Here is a 23643-nt window from a genome sequence, read left to right on the forward strand (position 1 = left end):
TGCAAAAAGTAATACTTTAGTAAAAATTAGGTAGCCCATAAACATATACATAAAAATAAATCACTACAGAAAGAAAAAAAATAAGGAAGGAAGGAAGAAGCTTAAAACTAAGACAAATATATATGAGACTATTTTAGAAATCATACACATGTAAGTTTAAAGTAAAATGATATTTATTTAACACCACAGTGAAGTGTTGAGTTCAGCTCTGCCTAGCTCCCTTACGCTCATCGTAATCAGAATGTGGTTAAAACATGCTGGGAATATTAGGAAAAATATGGCAGTTACCAGAAGTTTAATTAGAGACTTTCTGGGAATTATAAGCGCTATTGCAATAATTTGGTATTATACAGACCTCAAGGCTTATTTGGGAAGCTAAAGGGAAAAATCATCAAATATGAATTTGTTTCACTATAAGGATCCTGGTTACTTTTGTGGTTGGAGGCAGTGAGGGAGAAAAAGAGAGAGAATTTTTTTTACTGCAGACTTTCTTTCCAAATTCATTTGTATATTGACCAAAAAAATCTTTTGTAGATCTATTTCAACCATAATGTGAAGCCTTATTTGTCTTTAAAAAAAAAAAGAATCCTCAAAGCTGGTATGACATAACAGGCATGGTTTGTGAGTTTCAATTAGGTCCCAGTCAAACTCTCTTCTCTTCAGTGAGATGCTGGGTTGATGAACCCTGCTTGCCCAGTTCCTCAGATCTAACACATGTCTATCGACTGTGACCCCAGCAGACGGAGACAACTTAAACCAGCGCGGTGCACAGAAACCTGTGATCACAGTATGCTTCCCAGGTTTCTCCCTGCAGCACTGCCTTATGAGGACTATGGCTCCCAAGATGTAATGCTGGACACGCCCCTCCCCAGAGCCAAAGGAAAATGTCCTACACAGTTGTTTTCCAGGAATTTGTTTCTGATTGGATACAAATGTATATTATTTAATAAGGGAGCAGTTGTTGTTGTTTTTTTTAATTTTCAGATGGCCGTAGACCTTAGGTTTTTAAATAAGGGTGCAGACAAAGAAGAGGATACACACATTTAAAAAAATTAATGTTTATTTATTTTTGAGAGAGAAAGACAGAATGTGAGCGGGGGAGGGGCAGAGAGAGAGAGGGAGATCCAGAATCTGAAACAGGCTCCAGGCTCGCTGTCAGCACAGAGCCCGACACAGGGCTCAAACCCACAAGTTGCAAGATCATGACCCGACCTGAAGTCAGATGCTTAACTGACTGAGCCATCCAGGTGCTCCTACAAATTTTTAAAAAGTCATGTTTCAACTGGCACGCTTATTCTGTTCCCAGTGATGTAGGCAGGCCAACGACTTTTTATTTTAACTAAGTCTCACGGACTCTGCAAAGTACATGGGGTTGGGAGTTGCTGGCAGCAGGACTCTTAGCCTTAGTGTCATGGCCATTTTAAGTTCTCGTCTTTCAGTTTTGTTTGCACCTTCTAGTCGTTATACTGTATTGGAAAACTGTACTTGGTAGGGATGTTGGAAATATTTGAAAATTGGAACTCTAATCTTTTTATTTCTTTTAAACCAGTGGCTCTCAGGGCGCCTGGGTGGCTCAGTTGGTTAAGCAACTGACTCTTGGTTTCAGCTCAGGTCATGATCTCACGGTTCATGAGTTTGAGCCCTGCATCAGGCTTTGTGTTGGCCGTGCGGAGCCTGCTTGGGATTCTCCTCTCTGCCTCTCCTCTGCTCATGCTGTGTCTCTCTCAAAATAAATAAATAAACTAAAAAGAAAACCAACCAAACGAGTGGCTCTCAACATATGGTCCCTGGACCAAGTAGAAGGAGCATCACTAATGAACTAGATAAAAATGTAAACTTTCAGGCCCCACACCAGACCTGCTGACTTAAAAACTCTAAGGGTGGGGCCCTAAAATCTGCATTTGGAAGCCCTCCATGCTGACATTTGAGATCCAAAATTAGTCACACTCAACTTTTCCTGTTCCTTTTAAAAAAAATTATTTAAGGTTTTATTTTATTTTTTTAAGAGTCAGGGACAGGGGCGCCTGGGTGGCTTAGTCGGTTAAGCGTCCAACTTTCGCTTGGGTCATGATCTCGCGGTTCGTGGGTTCGAGCCCCGCGTCGGGCTCTGGGCTGACTGCCAGCTCAGAGCCTGGAGCCTATTTCAGAGTCTGTATCTCCCTCTCTCTCTGACCCTCCCCTGCTCATGCTGTCTCTCTCTCTCTCTCTCCTAGAAAGAAATAAAAATATAAAAAAAAAAAAAAAGACAGGGACAAAGCACGAGCAGGGGTAGGACAGAGAGAGAGGGAATTAAAAAACCAAAGCAGACTCAGGCTCTGAGCTGTCAGCACAGAGCCTGACGCAGGGCTCAAACCCACGAACACGAGATCATGTCCTGAGCCAAAGTCAGAAGCTCAACTGACTGAGCCATCCAGACACCCCACCCCCCGTAACTTTTGAATCACCTGGGGAGGGGTGTTAAAAAGAATACCAGACAAGTTAAATCAGAATATCGGAGTGGAGATCAGCCTTCAGTATTTTTTAAATGTTGATGTAAATATGCAGATGATTCCAAAGTACAATCAGAGTGGATAACTGCTCACAAAAATCTTCAAGCTATAGGAAATGAAATATCATAATTCATAGAATGTCTTTTTAGAGTTTCAAGGAACATAAGACAAGACTTCACTTTATAAAGGAGGAAACTAAGTTCCTAGATGAGATGTATTTCTACCATGTCATGAACCACATGTTTATTAACACTGAATCCTGAGACCAAGTCTTGCACTTTTTTGGGGATCCTAAAGGCGCTAGCACACTGTTTGTGTTGCTGGTTCTTAGACTTAAGTATTGACTGCTAAATTTTTTTTTTTTTTTTTTTTAAAGGGCACCTGAGTGGCTCAGTCAGCTGAACATCTGACCTTGACTCAGGTCATGATCTCACGGTTCATGGGTTAGAGCCCTGCATCAGGCTCTGTGCTGATAGCTCAGAGCCTGTAGCCTGTTCTGGATTCTATGTCTCCCTCTCTCTCTGCCCCTCCCCTACCTGTGCTCTCTCTCTCTCAAAAATAAACACTAAAAAAAAAAAATTAGACTTAGGTATTGACTGGCTGAATGAAAGGAAGCTCTCCATGAAGAGACAATTATCTACTTTCTTTGCATATAGTGGACATATGGTTTTGCCAAAAACATTCCACTCCCCCATGCATAGAACCTATATCAGGCATGAAGAAATATCAGTGTCTTAGGCTTTGATTACCTCCACAAGCAGATATGTCCACGGCTCCTCTTTTCACAGTTGAAGTATTTTCTGGACATGAGAGGCAGCTCTGGGAACCAAACGCTGGCTGGTAGCTGCCCAGTGGACACGACTCACAAGTCTCAAGGCCATTTGATGAGTAGGTGCCTTGTTTGCACTGAGCTGAAGAGAAAAATGTAATATGGTTAAGAACAATGATATTAAGCTATATAAAACTAGCAATTGGTAGGAGAGGGTTTTCTGCATTTTAATTTATTCAGAACACAATGAAGAACACAAAGAACTACATACAGATACAGACTGTATTTTAGACTGCCCCATGCTTCTCTGTACTGCTAAGTTTCAGACTGATTTCTAGTTTCGTTCGTTATTACCTAGCATAGCCACCTAGAAAGTGCCAATAATGTTTTAATTTTTTTTTAAGTTTATTTATTTTTGAGAGAGAGACAGAGTGCGAGCAGGAGAGGGGCAGCGAGAGAGAGGGAGACAGAGAATCAGAAGGTTTCAGGCTCTGAGCTGTCAGCACAGAGCTCGATGCAGGGCTCGAAGTCAGGAGCCAGGAGATCATGATCTGAGCTAAAGCTGGACACTTAACCAACTGAGCCACCCAGGCACCCGCCAATAAGTGGTTTTTGAGTCAAGTTAGAAATCTCATCTCAGAAAAGCACTGTTATGAGGACAAGTTGTATACAGGGGGACCCGTCCTTCTATACGTTCCCAGCTTGTACACTATTTCCAGAGGCTAGAACCTTCTAACTACACTGGCACCTTCGTCACTCTAAGAACTGGCCCTCTTCTGCCCTCCTATTAAGGACCCCAGCTGAGGGCTGGCAGCGTAGAGAGTGAAAGTAGTCTTAGCATAAGCCCTGGAGAGATACAGCAACTTTCTGAGTTTCATAGCAGCGATTTTGTGATAGAGCCGGAATCCTCAGCCCCCAAGTGCGCTATCCTTCCCTTCTGCCTTCGTCCTCCAAACAATGCTCATTTTCAGCCCTGCTGAAACATTTTTAGCACTTGTAACCACCTCGCACAACTCTCACGTTTCTATTTGTCATTCGGCAACCACATCTGCACTTGCAACAACAGTGAGGGGCGCAGGTCTGAAATTCCTTCTTCTAGGTGTAACTTATTATAACTTTAACCATGAAAGAGAACGTTCCCATCAGGAATGTTTACTGAGAATGACAATAAACTGTTGTGAAAATACTGAGCTATTTTAGTAGCAAGAATGCATGCATCTGTACCTATAGTTACTAATTTCCAAGTAAATGGAGAGTTGATCTCATTGTATCAAATATCATTCTAATATGACCGATAGGTGTTATGGAAGTCCTTGCACCAATTAATGTGAGATTCAATAAAAAAAAAATCTGAGCTATTTGATAAATGTGGATTCGAATTTATTGACAGTGGAGTTGGACTTAGAGCAATAAAATGTTCCAAAGGGGGAAAAATAGACTTTTTTAAAAGCGAGGGAAACATTAAAATAATAGCTGAAAAATAAAAGAAAAAAATACATTAATGAAATGGCTTGTGGCAATGCTCTTACTTCATCCTATCTGCCATTCAGACTTAATGACTGGAGGTCAAATTCAGGCTTCTGGTCAAAATGTGCACTGAGCCACTACCTTTGCATTCCGAACTGCTTCTAGAGTGAGGATATTCTGTGTAAGTCCCGGCTGGACAGAGCTTGCACTCAAGCTGCCCTTCTTCATCTTGATAGGATCCCATGGAGCAGCTTTCACAGACAGAATGCTTCAGAGAGTAATAGGTTCCCAAAGGGCAATTGACTGAAAAAAACAAACAGGAAACACTGACTACGGTAAACTAGAGAAATGGAACACACTTGAGCTCTTTTTTCCCAAGGCACAAAAATAATTAAGCATGCTTCCAAGCACTAAATCTTACTGTGAGAGGTTTACTCACAAGAGAAACCTTCCAGAAATGTATCCCTAGAGACCAACAGTAGATTCTTTTTTGTTTAAGAAAACGCACCTTCTTACTGACCAAGCTTCAGGCTCACGTGACAGGGGCTTTAAAGTGTGGATTAAACCCCATCATCCTAGGAAACACAGAGCTAACGAAGAAGAGGCGGCCGGGAGAAAAGGATACCACAATGCACATTTAGGTTAATTTGAGGCTTCAAGATCTGAAAAACAGTTCCTTAGCTGCTGCTCTGAATGGGTCCCCTTATGAAACTGACTGCTTGTCCATTACAGCTTCATTTCTAGAAACAAAACCAGGCAAAGGTTGTGAGAGTAAAAGAGATGAGTGGAGTAGGCCCCTGTCTCTGCCGACAGGGATTACTGTCTGCTGAAGGCGAGTCCGAGGCATGGTCAGACTCAAGGGTTCCAAGGAAACAGGCCGATCTTAGGACCTTTATTCCTTGGGGATCTGGTCTATTACATGGCAGGCTTGAAGTGACTCTGGATTTCTGAGGCCACAGTGGAACGTTAAACCCACTGAACGGCTGCTTCCAAACTTAGTATTTGCATGGAGGGGATATTTGAAATCAGCACCTAGAGGATTCTAATGTTAAAGTATGTTGGAATTACCTGAGAACTTACTAAAACTTCAGATTCCAAGGCTCTGCCCCCAAAGTGTTGGAAAGTTCTTGGATAGGACATTTTGATAAGCCCTTCAGGTGATGCTGCTGCAGGCAGTCTGAAGACCACACTGAGAAATGCAGAACACTGGTCAAGGTGATACCTAATTTTTACTTACAAGGTAGGGAGGAAACAAGAGCAAGCTCAGAATGTGCTTTTGCTGAGCTGAACTGATCACCCAGCTGAGCTCTGGGAAAAGCAATGAAAGCTGGTAAGGAAGGTTTTCTGTCCAGGAGGCAAGATCCCATGCCTACAGAGAGATGAACACCCGACTCAAGTCATGTTCATCCAGTTGAGTCTACAGAATCTGGTTAGAGAGGTTTCCACGACCTATAAACTATTGGCTTGTTTGGGAAACAGGCCAGAATTGATCCAGACTGTGGCAGTCTGGGTTAGAAGGTAAGGGGCTGGGGGTAAAGAGAATGAGGAGTGGCTGTTTAATGGTTGTGGGGTCTTCTTTGGAGGTGATGAAAATATTTTGGTAGCGGTGATGGCCGGACATCATGAATGTACTAAATACCACTGAACTGTAACACAGTAGACTGTAAAATGGCTGACTGTACGCCACGCGAACTTGGCATTGGCTACCTGGGTGGGCATCTTAGCTACACCACTTACTTAATGGGTAAGACTTCCTGAGTAAGTGCCTAGCCTCTCTGGCTTCAGTTCTGCCATCCATAAAATGTGCTTCATAATAACAGCACTTCACAGAGTTGATACACAGAATTGCACATGAGAGGCGCTCAGCCAGCCTATAGAAGTGGTCCAAAAGTGTTAGTTACTCTTATTAGAGATGCTGTTGAATGACGTGAACTCTAAGGACCTGAGTCCGTACCTGAAATAGTTCTCTCATCCTGAACAATAGTGGTTACTTAGACCCTGAGGCAAAAGAGTAGTAAGAACAACCACATGACAATAGCAAAATGTTTCGCTTCAGTGCCCTGTGTGGTTGCAAAGCAGCTCTGTGCATCTCAGCTGAGGCACTATGAGCCAGGTATTTTGTACTGCAGGGAGAAGTCTTACCACACATCCGCCCTCTCAGCACGGAGCCTGGTCTGCAGAAAAGGAAAGCCTTTTCTGTCTCTAATGAATTGCTGTCGGCTACAAGCATTTCAGTTTCAAGCTGAAAGGAATACATGGGCTCCACATCAAGGATCCTTTTCAGTCGATTTGTAATGGTTTCCAAAGTCATAATGAGTCGTTGCTGATTTTCCAGTTCAAGGGTATCATTTCTTTCACTGGGTAATGGCACACTAGCTGAGATAAAAACGAGACGAAATAAAACATAACACGGCACACGTGGTGTTTCAGGAAACCGTTTGTAGTTCGTTCTTTACCAAGAAAAACTGGCACGTTAAGACTCTTCCAGAAACAATACACTCAAACTCAACCACTACTTACTGAGCAACTAGTATATGAATCATATTAAGAACAATGCAATTTGTTTAAATCCTTCTCTCATAAGCTGGATCTAGATTTTTTTAAGGAAGTTCTTCCTTACAGCACGTTAAATTTCTGCAAACTCTTGCTTTTTAAAAACATGCCTTAGTGTGTCATGTCAAAATGAGTACAAAGAAGGATACTGGTTGCTGCGAGAATCATAAAATTCATCTGTGATGTCAAACTGCAAAAATTGACAAAACATAGGTGACTGCGATCTCCCTAAGTTTCGGTTCCAGGATTATTTCCTCGGAATGATAAGAAACGGAAAACTTGCAAAATAGGTTTCCAATCAGGACTTTCCCAAAATATTGTTTTTTCAGACAGACAGTCTATCCTTACCTGTGATGTTGAAAATTAACTTAATTTTGTGGTTAGACAATGGGGCACTTCTTTTCATTCGTGAAGATCTGGCTTTGCTGGCGCCTGAGGGTGTTTCTTGCACCGAGTCTAAGAAATCATCGTAAGAGTAATCCAGCCTATTAGCTGCACCCCAACCACCGGGTCCTAGACAGTTGGGGCAGAGAAACAAGAGTCTACAGTTGTCTCTTTATCAGCATTTAGATTTTAATGTTAAGCCACAAGTCAAATCGCACTTGATTGTTTCTTAAATTGTGCATAATGAACTGCATACGGGGGGGTTTCTTCTAGAAGCTCACAGCTGTCATCTATAATCTTATCATTTTTAGGCACATCATTTTAAATTTAGATTACCAAAGAATTACACCCAAAAGAAGAAAGAAAAGTCTCAACGGAGCTACTTATGCCTTTAAGCCATTCTGTCTTTGAGTTAATAGTTAATTACCTTAGCTTTAGAGGTAAATAGGACGCGGGTGTAGAATTTTAATCAATTCCCATTTCCCTTCAGGGTTTGTTCCATTCTCTTTTAAAAATTTTAATATCAGCTTTATGAATTTAATGGACATGAGCAAGTTTCCTTTTGTGAAGTTTATTCAAGATATCTGCATCATATTTTTAAGATGGGGTCAGTTTCTGAAGGAGCATGTAAGTTAAATGTGATGTAACCACGCTGGAGGATATAACATGGGTATGCGAGATTCTTTAGATGACCTGCATGGATTCAGACGGTGGCTTCTGGATGGATGATGTGAAGGTATAAAGTCCTCATCAAGTTACTTTCATCTCTCTGAACCTCAGTTTCTCCATTTAAAATTGAGATCACTACTCTTACCTCAGATCTGGGGGTAACTGAGACAATATACATAAACCATCTAGCTCAGTATTTGACTCACTCAAAAACCCCAGTAAATGATACTAATATTGGTCTGAGGATTTCGTTGTTGCTTAGTTATTTGCTTTAAATATCAAATTATACTTATGTAGGCCTGTCCACCTAAGTAAGCTATTTAAAAATTTTAAAAAGGGGCGCCTGGGTGTCTCAGTCAGTTAAGCATCTGACTTCGGCTCAGGTCATGGTCTCGCGGTTCATGGGTTTGAGCCCCACATCGGGCTCTGTGCTGACAGCTCAGAGCCTGGAGCCTGCTTCGGATTCTGTGTCTCCCTCTCATTCTGCCCCTGCCCTGCTTGTGCTCTGCCCCTCTCTGTCTTTCCAAAATAAATAAACGTTAAAAAAATAAAATAAAATTTTTAAATAAAATTTAAAATAGATTTTTAAATAAAATAAGCTGTTTAAAAAATTTTTTTGTTTAATTTATGTTTTGGGCCATTAAAATTGCCTAGGATAAATAATTTTGTAAATAATCCTGTTTTTCACTTAAACATTTTTCCCACAAGCATTATGTAGCCATTATAGAAAAACAGATGAGTAAAGAACAAAAAGTGTTTAAATTATCTATAATTTCACTACATAGAAATAACTATTATAACATTTTAGGCAAAAGTTTCTTCTGTGAATATATAAACCCACACATACACAAACATGCATACACAGATATGTGTAACACTGGAATGGAAATAAACATAAAAGATTATATTATGTGCATATTATTTAGTAATATTTTTAAAATTTTATCAATGGCATATTATGGCATTTCTCTGTCAAACATTTTCATAACGTTCTATGTCTATACTAAAAATTAACCAGGTTTCTGTTTCCAGACTTTTAGGCTGTTTTAAAATTTTGAACACCCTTGTGCATATAGGATTTCATAAAGCGTAAGGCACCATTACTGAGAAGACATTCCAATTTCAGACATGTCCACATGAAAAATGTGCACCTTAGAATTTATGAAATGGAGTATATCTTTGCACATTGGCAGGATGTTTATCTTGAGAAATAGTCTTATAAGGAGAACTTCTGGGTTTGAGTATTTTTAATCCTTTTGACACATATTGCCAATTGCCCTCCAATTTCTCCTCTGCCATCAATATGTGAGTATGCTTTTTTTCCCCTTATCCCCTTGCCAACTTTGGGTGTTTCGATTCTTGAATTCGTTAACCTGACAGGTTGCAAGTGGAATCTCATTTTAGTTTTCATTTGAATTATATGAGTATTATGAGGTCAAACCATTTTAACATATTTATACATATATAAATATATATAAAAAGTATTTTTCATACATTATGACTTGCTAAGGTTGTTAGAAATATTATGCTAATCTTGGGGCACCTGGGTGGCTCAGTCGGTTAAGCATCTGACTTCGGCTCAGCTCATGATCTCACGGCCTGTGAGTCTGAGCCCTGTGTGGGGCTCTGTGCTGACAGCTCAGAGCCTGGAACTGTTTAAGATCCTGTGTCTCCCTCTCTCTGCCCCTCCCCAACTTGGGCTCTGTCTCTCTGTCTCTTTGTCTCTCTCAAACTTAAAACATTTTTTAAAAAAAGAAATATTATGTCAGTCTTGGGACTCTCCATTGTAAAGGCTTTCAAGGAGGAAGGCTTATCTCTTAGGATCAGTGGCACCATCTGTCCATGTCTGAATCTAGAGAACTGTTATTTTGACCCTCACTGCATGACAAACATTGCCCATCTCAAAGTGGCTCCCTCTACGCGTGTCCCTAAACCCTCGATAATCTACCTCGATAATCTGGGAGGGGAAGCCTGGGTCACGTGTGACAGAAGACACACTGTTATTCTAGTCATGCCACTACCAATGCCACTGCATGCTTTTCTACCTAAAACTTTAATGTCTGAAATGTTCACTGATAAGTTTTACATAATAGTTACAGCGGAGAAAAACCCAAGGTCTATCAATAGGAAACTGTTTACATTCGTTACAGCAATTGATTGATTAAATAATAATATGTGGCCACTGAAACTGAAGTATAATATTTAATAAAAGAAAATGTCCTTAATAAAATATTAACTAAAATTCAGGTTAATAAAGTAAGATGGGTATATATGCACACAAATACAGATATATGTGTGTATATATATTAATATGTTATATATACATATATTAGTATATTGATGGAATTATTTGTGGGATTATTTATGTGGATTATCTTCATTTCATTCTTTGGGTTTTAGCATTTTTCAAAGTTTTACAATGAACATACGTGCAAAATAATATTTCTAAAATTGAAAAAGTATAAAGCAAAGGTCAACATCACTCTTAATGCTGTCACCAAAAATATTATACATCTGATTAATGCAAGAAACAAAAAGGATGTCTGTGTAATGACCATTAATATTGTCTCAGATAACCTTCTAAGGACTTTATTTGTACCTGTACTTACTCATTTTATCCTGAGACTGGACGTATGAGTTCAGTATTCTTATATACCCATTTTACAGATGAGAAAACTAAGGCACAGAGCACAAACTTGCTCAAGACCACAGAGCTTGTAGGTGGAAGAGCCAGAATTTGGATGTAAGAAGTTGGTCTTAGAGTCCATCGTGCTTAACCATGACACTATTTTGTTGTCACTATTATTTTTAAAAACATTTTTTGGGAAGTGTTTGACAGTTTTATAACAATGCGATAAAAATCAGAAATATAATCACTGGAGATGTTGATGATTTTGTTAATGAAAGACCCAAGGGTGACTACTAAAATCTCCCAGAGATATTAAGGCAGTAAGTGAAATGACCAGACACACCAGCAAAAATATCACATACCAGACTTAGGAATGGCCTTAATAAAAATGTACAGAGATGACATGGAGAAAACATCAAAATTCGATCAGAAGGCATATCAGACCTGAAGAGATTTGAGTCTTAACATATTCTGGGTGAGGAATCTGAATATTTTATATGTGTAACTGTTTTAAATTCATGGCTTAATTGCAATTTTAACCAAATGCCATATAAAAACTGCTTTAGTACTATTCCAAGATATCATATAAATATTAAACTTTCATAATCATAATGTGACGTATTCTTTTTATCACTTCAAGAGCTTTGTGGCTTAAAAAAAGTTAATTTTTCTAATTTGCCCCACTCTTCTTGAATTCCTTTATTTTGCAGATCCATCTTGCAAACTACTGATGCTATGTAATATAATTACCAATTGCAAAGCCATTTTCATAGTCATAATTATATTCGAGGCAATATTTTTTGGTCAGGTCCTCCAACCTGCAGTCAATGTCGTCAGCATCGCTACAAAATGATGGAACCTGCAAAGAAAAATTGAAGAGTATAAAATGTAAATCACATCTCTGCATGCTCTGGATAAATAAGCCCTTCTTTCCCCCTGGCTTTCACATTTCTATCCACAGGAGGGAGGAGAGGGCTAGAGCCCTGCACGTTCCTGGACAGAGTCCTGGTCCTCCTCCATGCCCCGCCCCTTACAGCCTCCCGGGCCCGTGGGCCACCACGATTAGTTTCACACCTTTTCTCTCTGTTTATGCACTGATCCCCAGAAGCCCAGAATTCCTGGCATATCTCGTCTCTGATCTTTTACCCCATATGGCTCTTTAGATCCCTTTCCTCTGACTCTATGTCCCACCCATCTTCAAGTCCTCAGAACCTTCCCCCGCCCTCTGGAACTCACAGCCAGTTATCAGCAAATCTCCTATTATTATTTTTTTTCATCTCCTTTCTTTCTGTTCCCTTTACCTTTTCTCTCAATGACATCTCGCTTTCCAGTTTTCTCAAACTGGGCACGGAGGTGGAGGAAATGTCTTCCTCACTCTTTCCTGCTATTTCCAGATCATGCTCTCTCACCCCTCCTCAGGGCCTCACAGTCCTGAAGCTCATGGCATAGTAGATGGGCCTCTTCCTGTGGCCGCTACCAACAGCCTCACCCCATTCTGCACCACCCCCTCCTCCAAGAACATCCAGTAACTGTCCCTGCTATAATTCTTGGTGATTTCTGTATCCATCCAGCTAATCCCTCCTTCACCTTGACTTCTTACTTCCTTTTCCTCTTTCTCCCAGTCTTCCAGCCTCACTCTGTCACCTGCTCTCATGGCCATCCCCTCAGAACTCATCATTCCCAGTAACCGCACCCTCTCCTCCTCTTGGAATTCTTTGACTTCATCAGATTTGTAATCCATCGACCCCTCCATCTCTTCACTGTCTCTCAGCCTGATGTCTCTTCACCTCCTTATTATGAATTACTTATGAATGGCTCCCTCACAGGCACTCTTCTTCAACCCTAAACTGAACCCTTAACCCTAAACTGATTGCTCTGCTTTGTCCACACATGCGCCTGCCCACATGGTTAATTACAGCTTGAGAGAAAACACAAACCTGCTTCCGGCCAATCCTAGCACCTTTCTTTAGCACATTCATTTGTGCTTTCCTAGAAAATTATTTGACACCATCATCCCTCTTTCTAAACCTCAACAACTCCTTCCCATCCTCATTCTCTCAGCCGATGACTCTGTATCACTTTTTCACTGAGGAAATGGGAGACATCAGAAAAGATCCTTTGACACACTTCCACCCGTGTATACCTTTTCGTGCATCCATGGTCTGGTGCACTCTGCCTCCTTGATTTCCCCTTTTCTCTCACACTGCACATCAAATATACTACCACCAATTCCACTCTTAGACTCTAGCCGAAATGTAAGCTGCCTACTGTTAAGGATATGGATATGTATAGAACACATTTCCTGCCTTTGACATGCTCAACGCAAGTTAAATAACATTGTTTTGCTCTCCTGTAAACATGGAAAAAATCCTAAACAAAAATGCACGAAAAAGAAAGCCCTTTCAATGTTCAATTATCCCATCATAAAATAAATACAGTCTACAATGGCATTTTTGTCATTCTTTAAATAACAAAGCAGACATTTGCAAACCACACGCTTCTCTGGCTTTCTGACTCAGAGTGTTTTACAAAGTTCAAAATGTTTTAATAAAGATTCACTTATAATTCATTCCAGACATCCAAAACCTATGACCAATTCTGAATATGAGGAACCAGTCTGGATGACAAAGAGGAGGGAAATCACCAGGGCAAGGAATTCCAGTGGCAGGTTACCCTGAGAGGTGACAGCAAAGCTCAACGGAATCCTTTACAATATGACAAACAACACTACTGACATACCATCTTCCCCAGGGTAATCTCAAATGCTTCAGAAAACTTCTTCAACAGATCTGTATCATCGCAACGAGTGGCTTTGTACAGCATCTCAAAGGACTTGAACCCGTGATTTGCAAAACGTTTTACTGGAAAATGTTAGAGAAAACAGTTTCACTTAGCTAGTGTTCCAGCACAAAGATTTAATTGTCTGTGGAATAACTGTAACGTAACATTTTAATTCTAACACGATTTGTGGGATCGTTAGAAAAACAAGAGAGGACAGTTGAGAAAAGTTTCTAGGCATTAATCAATTGTAGCAAACCGTGAGCCAAACAAGCACTGGATCCAGTTACCCAGTGATTAGTTTGCTGTGATATAGTATTCTTTAGCTTACAGCCACAGTAAGCAAATGAGTATTTAAGGGAAAAAGAGATGTAAAAAATTTTAAATTGTATTTCTGGGAATTTTTGAAATATCCTGCCTGGGTCAAAGATCTCTTTTATGTTTACATAAATATGTATGTTTGTGTGCATTTGATGAAATTTGTATATCTGTTTATATTATATTTTTAACCAATAGACATTGAAATTTTTCTGAATATTATGTGCAATCATATTCCTTGAAAGTGTAATTTCCACAGTGGATTTCTCCTTGGATCAGAAGCTTGCATGGTTACACTTAGCAAGATGTCCCAAAATATTCAGAGACCATGCCTTTTAATACCATCAGCATTAAAATCCTACTGTCTAAATCTGTGATAGAGGTGAATGATATTGCTTCTAATTACTTCTCTCATTTGGGGGGAAAATAGCTCAAGTAAGTGGGCTTTCCCCTTTTTCCAAAACACTGGCATTTAAACTCCATCTATAGTACTGGATCAATTCCAAAGAATATTTATTTATACTAGACAAAGATATTGGTTATTTTTATAACAATACAGATATTCAAGATTCTAGAAGAGCCCTAAATCTAAATCAGATCTAAAGAGAATGTGACTGATCTTTCATTCCATCACACATGTTGGATCTTACTTTAAATATAAGCTCTTCTGCAGACTATGAGATTATACTTTAAGTTCAAGTATATAGATCAAGAACAATATGTCTCTTCAGATATTTCTGGGAAATAACAATAAGAGGGCCAAGATGGTTTTGCTTTCAACTGAATCTTGTCCTGTAGCAATTCAACCAATAACCAGTCTCTGAGGGGCCAACATTTTAAACCAAGGGATGAACATTTCTCTTGTCCACAGACATTTCAAATTTATGACACCATTTTTTCCTAATCCCTCCTGTAAGGCAGTTTTCCTCTTTTTAATGGTCAGAAATGTACACACACCCAGGGGTACCTGGGTGGCTCAGTTGCTTAAGTGTCCAAATCATGATTTCGGTCCCGGTCATGCTCTCACAGTTCATGAGATGGAGCCCCGTGTCAGGCTCTGTGCTGTGGAGCCTGCTTGGGATTTTCTGTCACCCTCTCTCTCTGCATCTCTCTTTCTTTCTCAAAATAAATAAACATTTAAAAAATGTATACACACCCAAACACATACATATATGAAAGGATTCACATTAAAATAAACATTAAATCATAACATTAAAACTTACTAGCACAGTCTGGCCATTCAATGGAATATGGCGGCCTCCATATACCATCTTCATAAGCACAGTAATAATTCTCAGTAGAACCTTCTGTGAAATCATAGCCCTCCAAGCAACTTAATGTGCAGTTTACTCCAGCGCTATCTTTAGTGCATATAAAATCCCCATTTATTGGTGTGAATGGAACTTCACAGGGAGAACCTGTGTAAAAAAATTATGCTATTTATATACAGTAGTCTAAACAATATAAATGAAATTCCATGAATCTAAGGTGACTTTTGAAAAGGACTCCTCCTGTTCACCACTATTTCTAGAAATACTTTCACCATAAGTCCTTACTGTAGGAATGTGACCATGTACATGTCTTCGTTCCTAGGTGGACAGAGTTGAAAAGCTGCACCTATGTATGATTAGAGTCTGTGCATAGTTTATGAAATGCTAAAACATATTTCTGATTTGGGGTTGCTCTTTGTGGCATTCCTTTAATAAAAGTGGAAACCAGATAACATTACATAGCAAGTACATTTTCAGAACCTGTGTCCTCAGTTATTTGAAATAAAATTATAACCATAATATTTTGTACCTTTAGTGAAAATGTTAATGAAGCATTTAATGAAAGACTTCCTTGGAAGAGGTGCCTGGGTGGCTCAGTCAGTTAAATGTACGACTCTTGGTTTCACCTCAGGTCATGATCTCATGGTTTCATGACTTCGAGACCTGCGTTGGGCTCTGCAATGGCAGCACCGAGCCTGCTTGGGATTCTCTCTCCCTCCCTCTCCCTCTCTCTCTCTCTCTCTCTGTCTTTCCCTTGCTCCCTGTCCCTCCCCCGCTCACACTGTCTCTGTTTCTCTCAAGATAAATAAATGTTAAAAAAATAAATTAAAAAAGACTATCCTGGATGAAAATATTTCTATTTACTGGGAGGTGAAGCAATAATCATCAGAAACATAAACAAAATCTGTCAGTATTCTAAACTTACAAATCTATTGCCCACAGTCTATTTTCTTTCATAAAACACAGCAGTTACATATAACAAATGTCAACTAGATTTTTCGAGATTTATGAAGAGCATACCTTTTATGACAATGTGGATATCACATGTTCTGTTATTGCCCGAGGGGTCAGTGGCTGTATACTGCACTATGGTCTCTCCATGAGGGAAAAGGTCCCCTGGTGTATGGCTTCTGGTGATAATCAATACAGCCCCTAGAAAGGAAAGAAGGGATCTAGTTTTGGGATGACTGGTCTGCAGTCACTTTCCTTAAGTAGTAGGCTCAAAGCCTCATGAGATTAAGGCATTCTTGCTGAGTAAGTGACTTTTCCTTGAATGCGTCAGTCTGGAAACTTAATTAAGAGATCCATTTAATTTGCATTTTTTATTACTGTTTACTGGGCTTTAGTGAAACCTTTAACATGAAATTCAGTTGTATTTGCTCATTTTTTTCTGCTGTCCTATGAACTTTTATCATTTTGGGGACATTCATTTAAGAAATGAGATGAATACATAGAACTGTACTAAAGATACAAATAAAATGCATAGTTTATGCCTTCAGGACAATATAAGCTTAGAGATTCAGTGAATTTATTAGAAATCTTCAAGTCCAACTAGTACAGGTTTAATAAATGTCCGCTGAATACTGAATGAAGGGAACCCAAAGAATAGGTAAGACTAATAATTGTAAGACTAATAATATTTAATGGCATGTAATTATCCAGGCATTAAAACATATTACCTTATGTGATTATTCATACCACGTAGACAAGATATAATTTGCTTTTCATTTCTTTTATCCTTTCAAAAGCTTTTAAGGGGTGCCTGGGTGTCTCAGTTACTTAAGCATCCAACTTAAGCTCAGGTCATGATCTCACGGTTCAGGAGTTCAAGCCCCGCATCGAGCTGTCTGCTAATAGCATAGAGCCGGCTTTGGATCCTCTGGTCCCCTCTCTCCGTCCCTCCCCCACTCGCGCACGCGGTCTCTCACTCTCTCTCAAAAATAAGCATTAAAAAAAGCGTTTAAAAATGAAATACAACTCAGTGTTACCCCGCGGCCCGCAAACTCCCTGCGCTCGCACCTGAGTTGTCTGAGAACTGAGGCTCATCCCAGGTTGCAGCATGTTCCTTCTCTGAGACCTGCATCGGAGGCGGGGATCTGCACCAGTCTATGCTAGGGGGCTCTACGTCTGCAAAACAGGAAAGCAGAGAAAGAGGTCACAAATGGTATTCAAAAATGAGGAGGAGGTTTGCGTAAGAGAACTGAAGTGTACCTGTGCTGGCAGAAGGCCTTGACCTTGTTTGCACAAGGCTGGCCCGGGAGTCCCTTTGACAAGGAGATACGTTTTAATATTCCTGGTCTCAAGGCAAGAGAGAGAGCCGGTTCTTGCTATACTGCCCTCTGCCTGTTGAAGAAGAAATACCCAGTGCCTAAAATCACCCTGTGCTCAGTGATGTCAAAGGCAATTGTGGATGCGGTGGACATCGCACCTAGAGTAGTTGAGCTGACGGACCAGGAAGTAAAGAGAACCTTCCTAGAAAAGTGCAAGGAGTGAAAGTGCAAGGAGTGAAATGCCCAAATCTCAGAGTAGACGAATGTAAGGGACTTATCCGAAGTCAAATTGGACTGCAATTTGCAAGAAATCGAAGAAAATTGCAACTGCAGGAATCCAGACCAGGGTGCTTCTATCCATGATATAGGAAAACAGACACTCGGAAATTAAATGAGCTGTATCTGGGAGAATACAGAGATTTCTGTTTTACCCTAAGTCTTAGGAATAAATTCCAGTTTTCTCTTTTCCTCATGCTTGTCATTTCATTAGTGTAGTGCCTTTGGTTTGACTACAGTCTACTTCCTAGACTGTAAACTTGGGGGACCAGTGACGAAGTCTCCCTTGCTCTCGGTTAGGTTTTCACTGCATAGCATAGCACCTCGCCCATCACACATGCTCAGAAAAACTTGCTGAACAAAGAAAAAAGTGAAAAAATGCTGAGTGGAGGTCTGTGCACTTGAAGAGTGACTCAATCAAGTCAAGTTAGTTAAACTGACGAATCTGGCAGTACTTGCTACTTTCCCAAAAGACATCGCAAATAGATTCTTTCCAGGATTTTCTACACCTATCTGATTCTACACAAACATTTTAAAATTGAATTGCAGGTACAAGAGAGCACTAAGACTCAGTCGATTACTGTCAGAAGAATGGGACTTACTTGCAGAGGCACTATCTCCAAAGGAGAGAGAGAAAGTATTTCAAAGCAAGTGAGGCAGTATTTCCTAGAATGCTAAGCCAAAGCATTCCTGCTTCCTCTCACTTATCGAAAAGACACCCACACCCTGTCATCTGAGGAAACAAGACTGTAGGTTTTAGAATATTTTCTCTCTCTCTCTCTCTCTCTCTCTCTCTCTCTTATCTCTCTCTCTCCCCTCCCTCTCTCCTCATCTCCCTTTCTCTCACCTTCTCCCACTTCCTCTTCTTTCCCATGTCCCCTCTCTTTCATAATTTGAAAACCCAGCTAGTGTCTACTTAGACATCTGAGTACGTATTTTACATTTCACTGTGCTCTTTATTGTGAAACATTATTATTTGGCAAATGCTTGGGGCACCTGGGTGGCTCAGTCAGTTAAGCCACTGACTATGGCTCAGGTCATGATCTCACAGTTTATGGGTTCAAGCCCTGTGCCCAGCTCTGTGCTGACAGCTCAGAACCTGGAGCCTGCTTCGGTTTCTGTGTCTCCCTCTCTTTGCCCCTCCCCAACTTGTGCTCTGTCTCTCCCTCTCAAAAATAAACAAACATTAAAAAAATTTTTTAAAAACTTGGCAAATGCTTGAACCACAATGCCATGTTTAAGATCATAGAACCACAAAAAACAAATCCAGCATCTTTTTCTTATGATTAGCAAAGTTCATGCTTAAAACAAGTGAAAAAGCATTTAAAAAACCTAAGCATTCTGAAATGAATTAGATGGATTTTTACTTGAGTATTTTACCAAAACCTATCAGTTTTAGGGTAAGGAACCAGTCTGGTGTACATTAGTTATTTCAAGAAGTTATTTAAAATTCTTAAAATAAAATGAATTTAATATGTTGAATTTTTAAACAAACATATTAAAATATATGAGGCGAATATAGCTAAATGTCAATATGTTTACATAGAACCTAATGTGAGTCAGGCACTATTTCAAGTGGTCTATGTATTTTAACTAATTAAAAAAACTCACAGTAACCCTATGATATAATATGTTAATTGATTCTATTTTTGGATGAAGCAGATTGGGTTCAGAGTCTGTGTTCTTGACCACTACAGCCAGCTACATACCCTATTTCTCTATATTTTACATCTTGGCGGTGGGCATCTGGTATCTATTGAATGTCTACTGAGTTGATTGAAAGTACCAAGACCAACTGGAAGACGAAGAAGTAAACCAGTTCCCCACCCAAAATAAGGACTGATCTACAGCAGTAGTTGTGAGGGTGAAGAGACTGGGGCAGACTTCAGAAACAAGTAAGTGAAACCAGAACGTGATAACTAATTGAATGTTGGTGATGGAAGGAGAGGAGTCAAGGGTGACTTCCAGATTTTTGCATGGTAGAGAGGTGGCTGGTTGTGTCATTCTGAGCTAAGAGATATACGAGGTTGGGGTGAGTCTGAAATGCCTGTAAGATATTTACAGGGGAATGTTGACTAGGCAGTTCTATATATTGGTTTGAATTTCAGAAAATAGATCTAAGCTTGAGATAGAAATCTGGAAGTTGTCAGTTAACAAAATCACCAGGAAAACTAGAGAGAGAGAAAGCAAAGAGGGCCAAGGCTGGAACCCTGGGGATGATCCACATTTGAGAGTCAGCCTGAGGAAGAGAAGCCATGTAGGAAAGAGATAAAGGAGAAATGAGAAAAATGAGCTGTGGAACCAAGACAGACTGATGTCAGATAAGCTAGGGAAAGGAGACAGTTTTGATAAGGAGAGTGTGGTTAATAGTGTAAAATCTAAGGGAAAATTATGTAAAATAAGAACTAAAAAGTGTGCTGTAATTGGTGCTTTCAATCAGTTGGGTGCCTCTGATGAAAGTAGTTTGTATGTGAGTGAAGGGAAAGAGAGTCACTTGAGTGACTTTGAATAAAAATGGCTGTTGAGACAAAACAGATGACAATTACTGGGAACTTTTCAAAAGGCTCATATTGGAAGAAATCAGAGAAAGGCATTGATAGTTAAAGAGTATGTAGGTTTCAAAGAGGGAGTGGCCTCAGCAGGTTTCAATGCCAGCAGGAAGAATCAGGTGGAGGGAGCTATTGAAGATAGAAAAGCCAAGCCCTTGGAGTACTGGTTATTTTCACAATTCTACTCAAGCAATTTTGTGACTTACCAATAACCTTGACATGGAAAGTGCAGCTGGCTTGGTTGCTGGATAGATCAACTGCTGTATATGTGATCGCAACATCTCCAATTGGGAAAAGGTAAGGTGGGGTGAAAGCTGGATGGACATGGATTGATACCTTTTAGAGATAAATAAATATTTTTGAAAGTTAAGGTTAATTTCAATAGTATGTTTACCCTTCATATATTTAAATATTATTAGGAAAAATGAAATTTAAAATGACATGATCAATATTTCATATATATTTAGTAAATTGGAAAAAAAATCAGGCACAGCCTTTTAGTGTGTTTCTTTTCAGACTAATATTCTAATATTCTATTTGCATAGTTCATGCAGCCGATATACATATGGAATATTATTCTTTGTTTTTTAAACATAATATCTTAGGGGTGCCTGGGTGGCTCAGTCTGTTGAGTGTCCAACTTCAGCTCAGGTCATGATCTCACAGTTCGTGGATTTGAGCCCCACATCGGGCTCTGTGCTGACAACTAGCTCAGAGCCTGGAGCCTGTCTTCAGATTCTGTGTCTCCGTCTCTCGCTGACTTCCCCTGCTCACACTCTCTCTCTCTCTCTCTCAAAAATAAAAAAAATAAACATAGTATCTTAAAACACTATTCTGTTACATAGTCTTTAGAATTTATGGTTAATTTAAATGCCTCTGTAATTTTCTATAGAATAAATATATGGTAATTTTAAAAAATCTGTCAAAGGACATTTAAATTGGTCCCAAATTTTATGTAGCAAACAGTCTTGGGGTGAACAGTTTTCTACAGGTAATTCTAAAATATTTTTATTATGTCTTTATAATAAATTTCCAGAACTAACCTCGAAGTCATTAACAATGTATTGATAGCTAATACAAAATTTCTTTCCCAAAACGTGGTAGTAATTTGCATTCCCATTTGTCAGTAGTTGAGAGTCAGTGTGAAAGTTCCCACTCTAAGTTCTCTGACCTATATTACCTACCATTACTCTTTGGTAACTCAAAAATATGACACCAGGTCATTGTTTAAATCACAGTTTCTTAACGCCTTCTACTGAGATTAGGTTCTCATATGTTTACACAATATGGAAAGATGGATATATTCGTTTCTTTTTTTTTAAGTTTATTTATTTATTTTGAGAGAGAAGGAGAGACACTGAGAGAGAGTGCACATATAGCAAGCAGGGGAAGGGCAGTGAGAGAGGGAGAGAGAATCCCAAGCCGGCTCTGTGCTGTCAGCGCTGAGCTCCATGTGAGCCTCTAACCCCAACAGCCATGGGATCATGACCTAAGCCGAAATTAAGAGTGGGGTGCTTACCTACTAAGACACCCAGGCACCCCTGTTCTTTTCTTTTTGAATTATATGCTTGCGCCTTCTTAGTCCATTTGAAAATTATGTTATAAAAATACATTTACATTAACATGTAAGGTGATACATATTCTTACCTTTGACACACTTGAAGCATTTTTTTCCAGTTTGCTATTTGTCTTTTAATTTAGAAATTTTTTTTAAATAAAAATTTAAAAATACTTCTGTGGTCAAATACACTTGCCTTTTCAATTCTACTCTTGAAACTATTTAAACACATGTGCTACATTTAGTGTGAATTCTCGTTAGATCCTGAAATATGTCCCTGTCTTCTTCCCAGTGCTTGATGCTGATCATGATGAAGGTGGCAACAATGCATGTTTTCATGGGGCTTTTAATGAAAAGTAGAAACCACACGTGATGGACTGATCATTCAGCACATATACCACCCGCAGTATACTTATATGTGACAATGGACGTCACATTTGCACTTTTTTTTTTTTTTTTATTTCTAGGAGAGAGAGAGAGACAGCGTGAGCAGGGGAGGGTCAGAGAGAGAGGGAGATACAGACTCTGAAATAGGCTCCAGGCTCTGAGCTGGCAGTCAGCACAGAGCCCGACGCGGGGCTCGAACCCATGAACCGCGAGATCATGACCTAAGTGAAAGATGAACGCTTAACCGACTAAGCCACCCAGGCGCCCCACATTTGCACTTTTAAATTCACATTTAAAAGTTACCTTGTCTTTAGTTACCTAAAATACCATATGATCTCATTTAATGCAGAATCTAAGAAAACAAAACACACCCATAGATACGGAGAATAGATGGTGGTTGTCAGAGGTGGGGATGGGGGTAGGGGTGAGGGTGGTGAAATAGGTAAAGAGGATCAAAAGGTACAAACTTCCCTCTATAAAATAAAGAAATCTGCTAGATGTGTGATGGGTATTAAGGAGGGTACTTGTGCCTGGGTGGCACAGCTGGTTAAACATCTGACTTCGGCTCAGGTCATGATCTCACGGTTCCTGGTTCCTGAGTTCGAGCCCCACTTCTTTTTCTCCCTCTCTCTCTCTGGTCCTCATGGGATTCTCTCTGTCTTTCTCTGCCCTTTGCTCACTTGCACCCTCTCTCTCGGGGGAAAAAAAAAGGAGGGCACTCGTTATGATGAGTACTGGGTATAATTGATGAATCACTAAATTCTACCCCTGAAACCAATACTGGACTAACTAGAATTTAAATAAAAATTTAAAAAGAAAAAAAAATAAATAAAAATAACATAAAATAAAAACTAAAAAAATAGGGGTGTCTGGGTAGCTCAGTTGGTTGAGCGCCTAACTCTTGGTTTTAGTTCATGGTTTGTGGGTTTGAGCCCTGCACTGGGCTCTATGCTGACAGTGCAGAGCTTGCTTAGGATTCTCTGTCTCCCTCTCTCTCTCTGTCTCTCAAAAATAAATAAACCTTAAAAAAATAAAATATTAAAAAATACACCCCTTAAAAGAAGCCCGTTTTACACCACACACCAGCACATACACACACCAACACACACGCAAACTTACACACACACACACATACACACACAAACTTACACACACACACACACACACTATCAATCAATCAAGCAATCAATCCTGGGAATGTAATGTACAGCATAGTGACTATAGTTAATTTTTTTTAAGTTACCTTGATTATAAGTATATTTAAAACAATTACCAG

General features: G+C 39.6%; 1 protein-coding gene across 1 annotated transcript in view; it reads right to left on the minus strand.

Moving 5' to 3' along the window:
- Positions 1-23643, minus strand: part of SVEP1 (sushi, von Willebrand factor type A, EGF and pentraxin domain containing 1) — a 190781-nt gene that overhangs the window by 85111 nt on the left and 82027 nt on the right. The window contains 10 exon segments of the mRNA XM_077769764.1: positions 3239-3400; positions 4867-5028; positions 6868-7101; positions 7627-7791; positions 11711-11819; positions 13700-13821; positions 15280-15474; positions 16348-16479; positions 17347-17454; positions 20629-20758. Of these exon segments, the coding sequence (XP_077625890.1) occupies positions 3239-3400; positions 4867-5028; positions 6868-7101; positions 7627-7791; positions 11711-11819; positions 13700-13821; positions 15280-15474; positions 16348-16479; positions 17347-17454; positions 20629-20758 (1519 nt within the window).

Source organism: Crocuta crocuta, unplaced genomic scaffold, assembly GCF_008692635.1.
Source record: "Crocuta crocuta isolate KB4526 unplaced genomic scaffold, BGI_CrCroc_1.0 scaffold95, whole genome shotgun sequence".
NCBI lineage: Eukaryota > Metazoa > Chordata > Mammalia > Carnivora > Hyaenidae > Crocuta > Crocuta crocuta.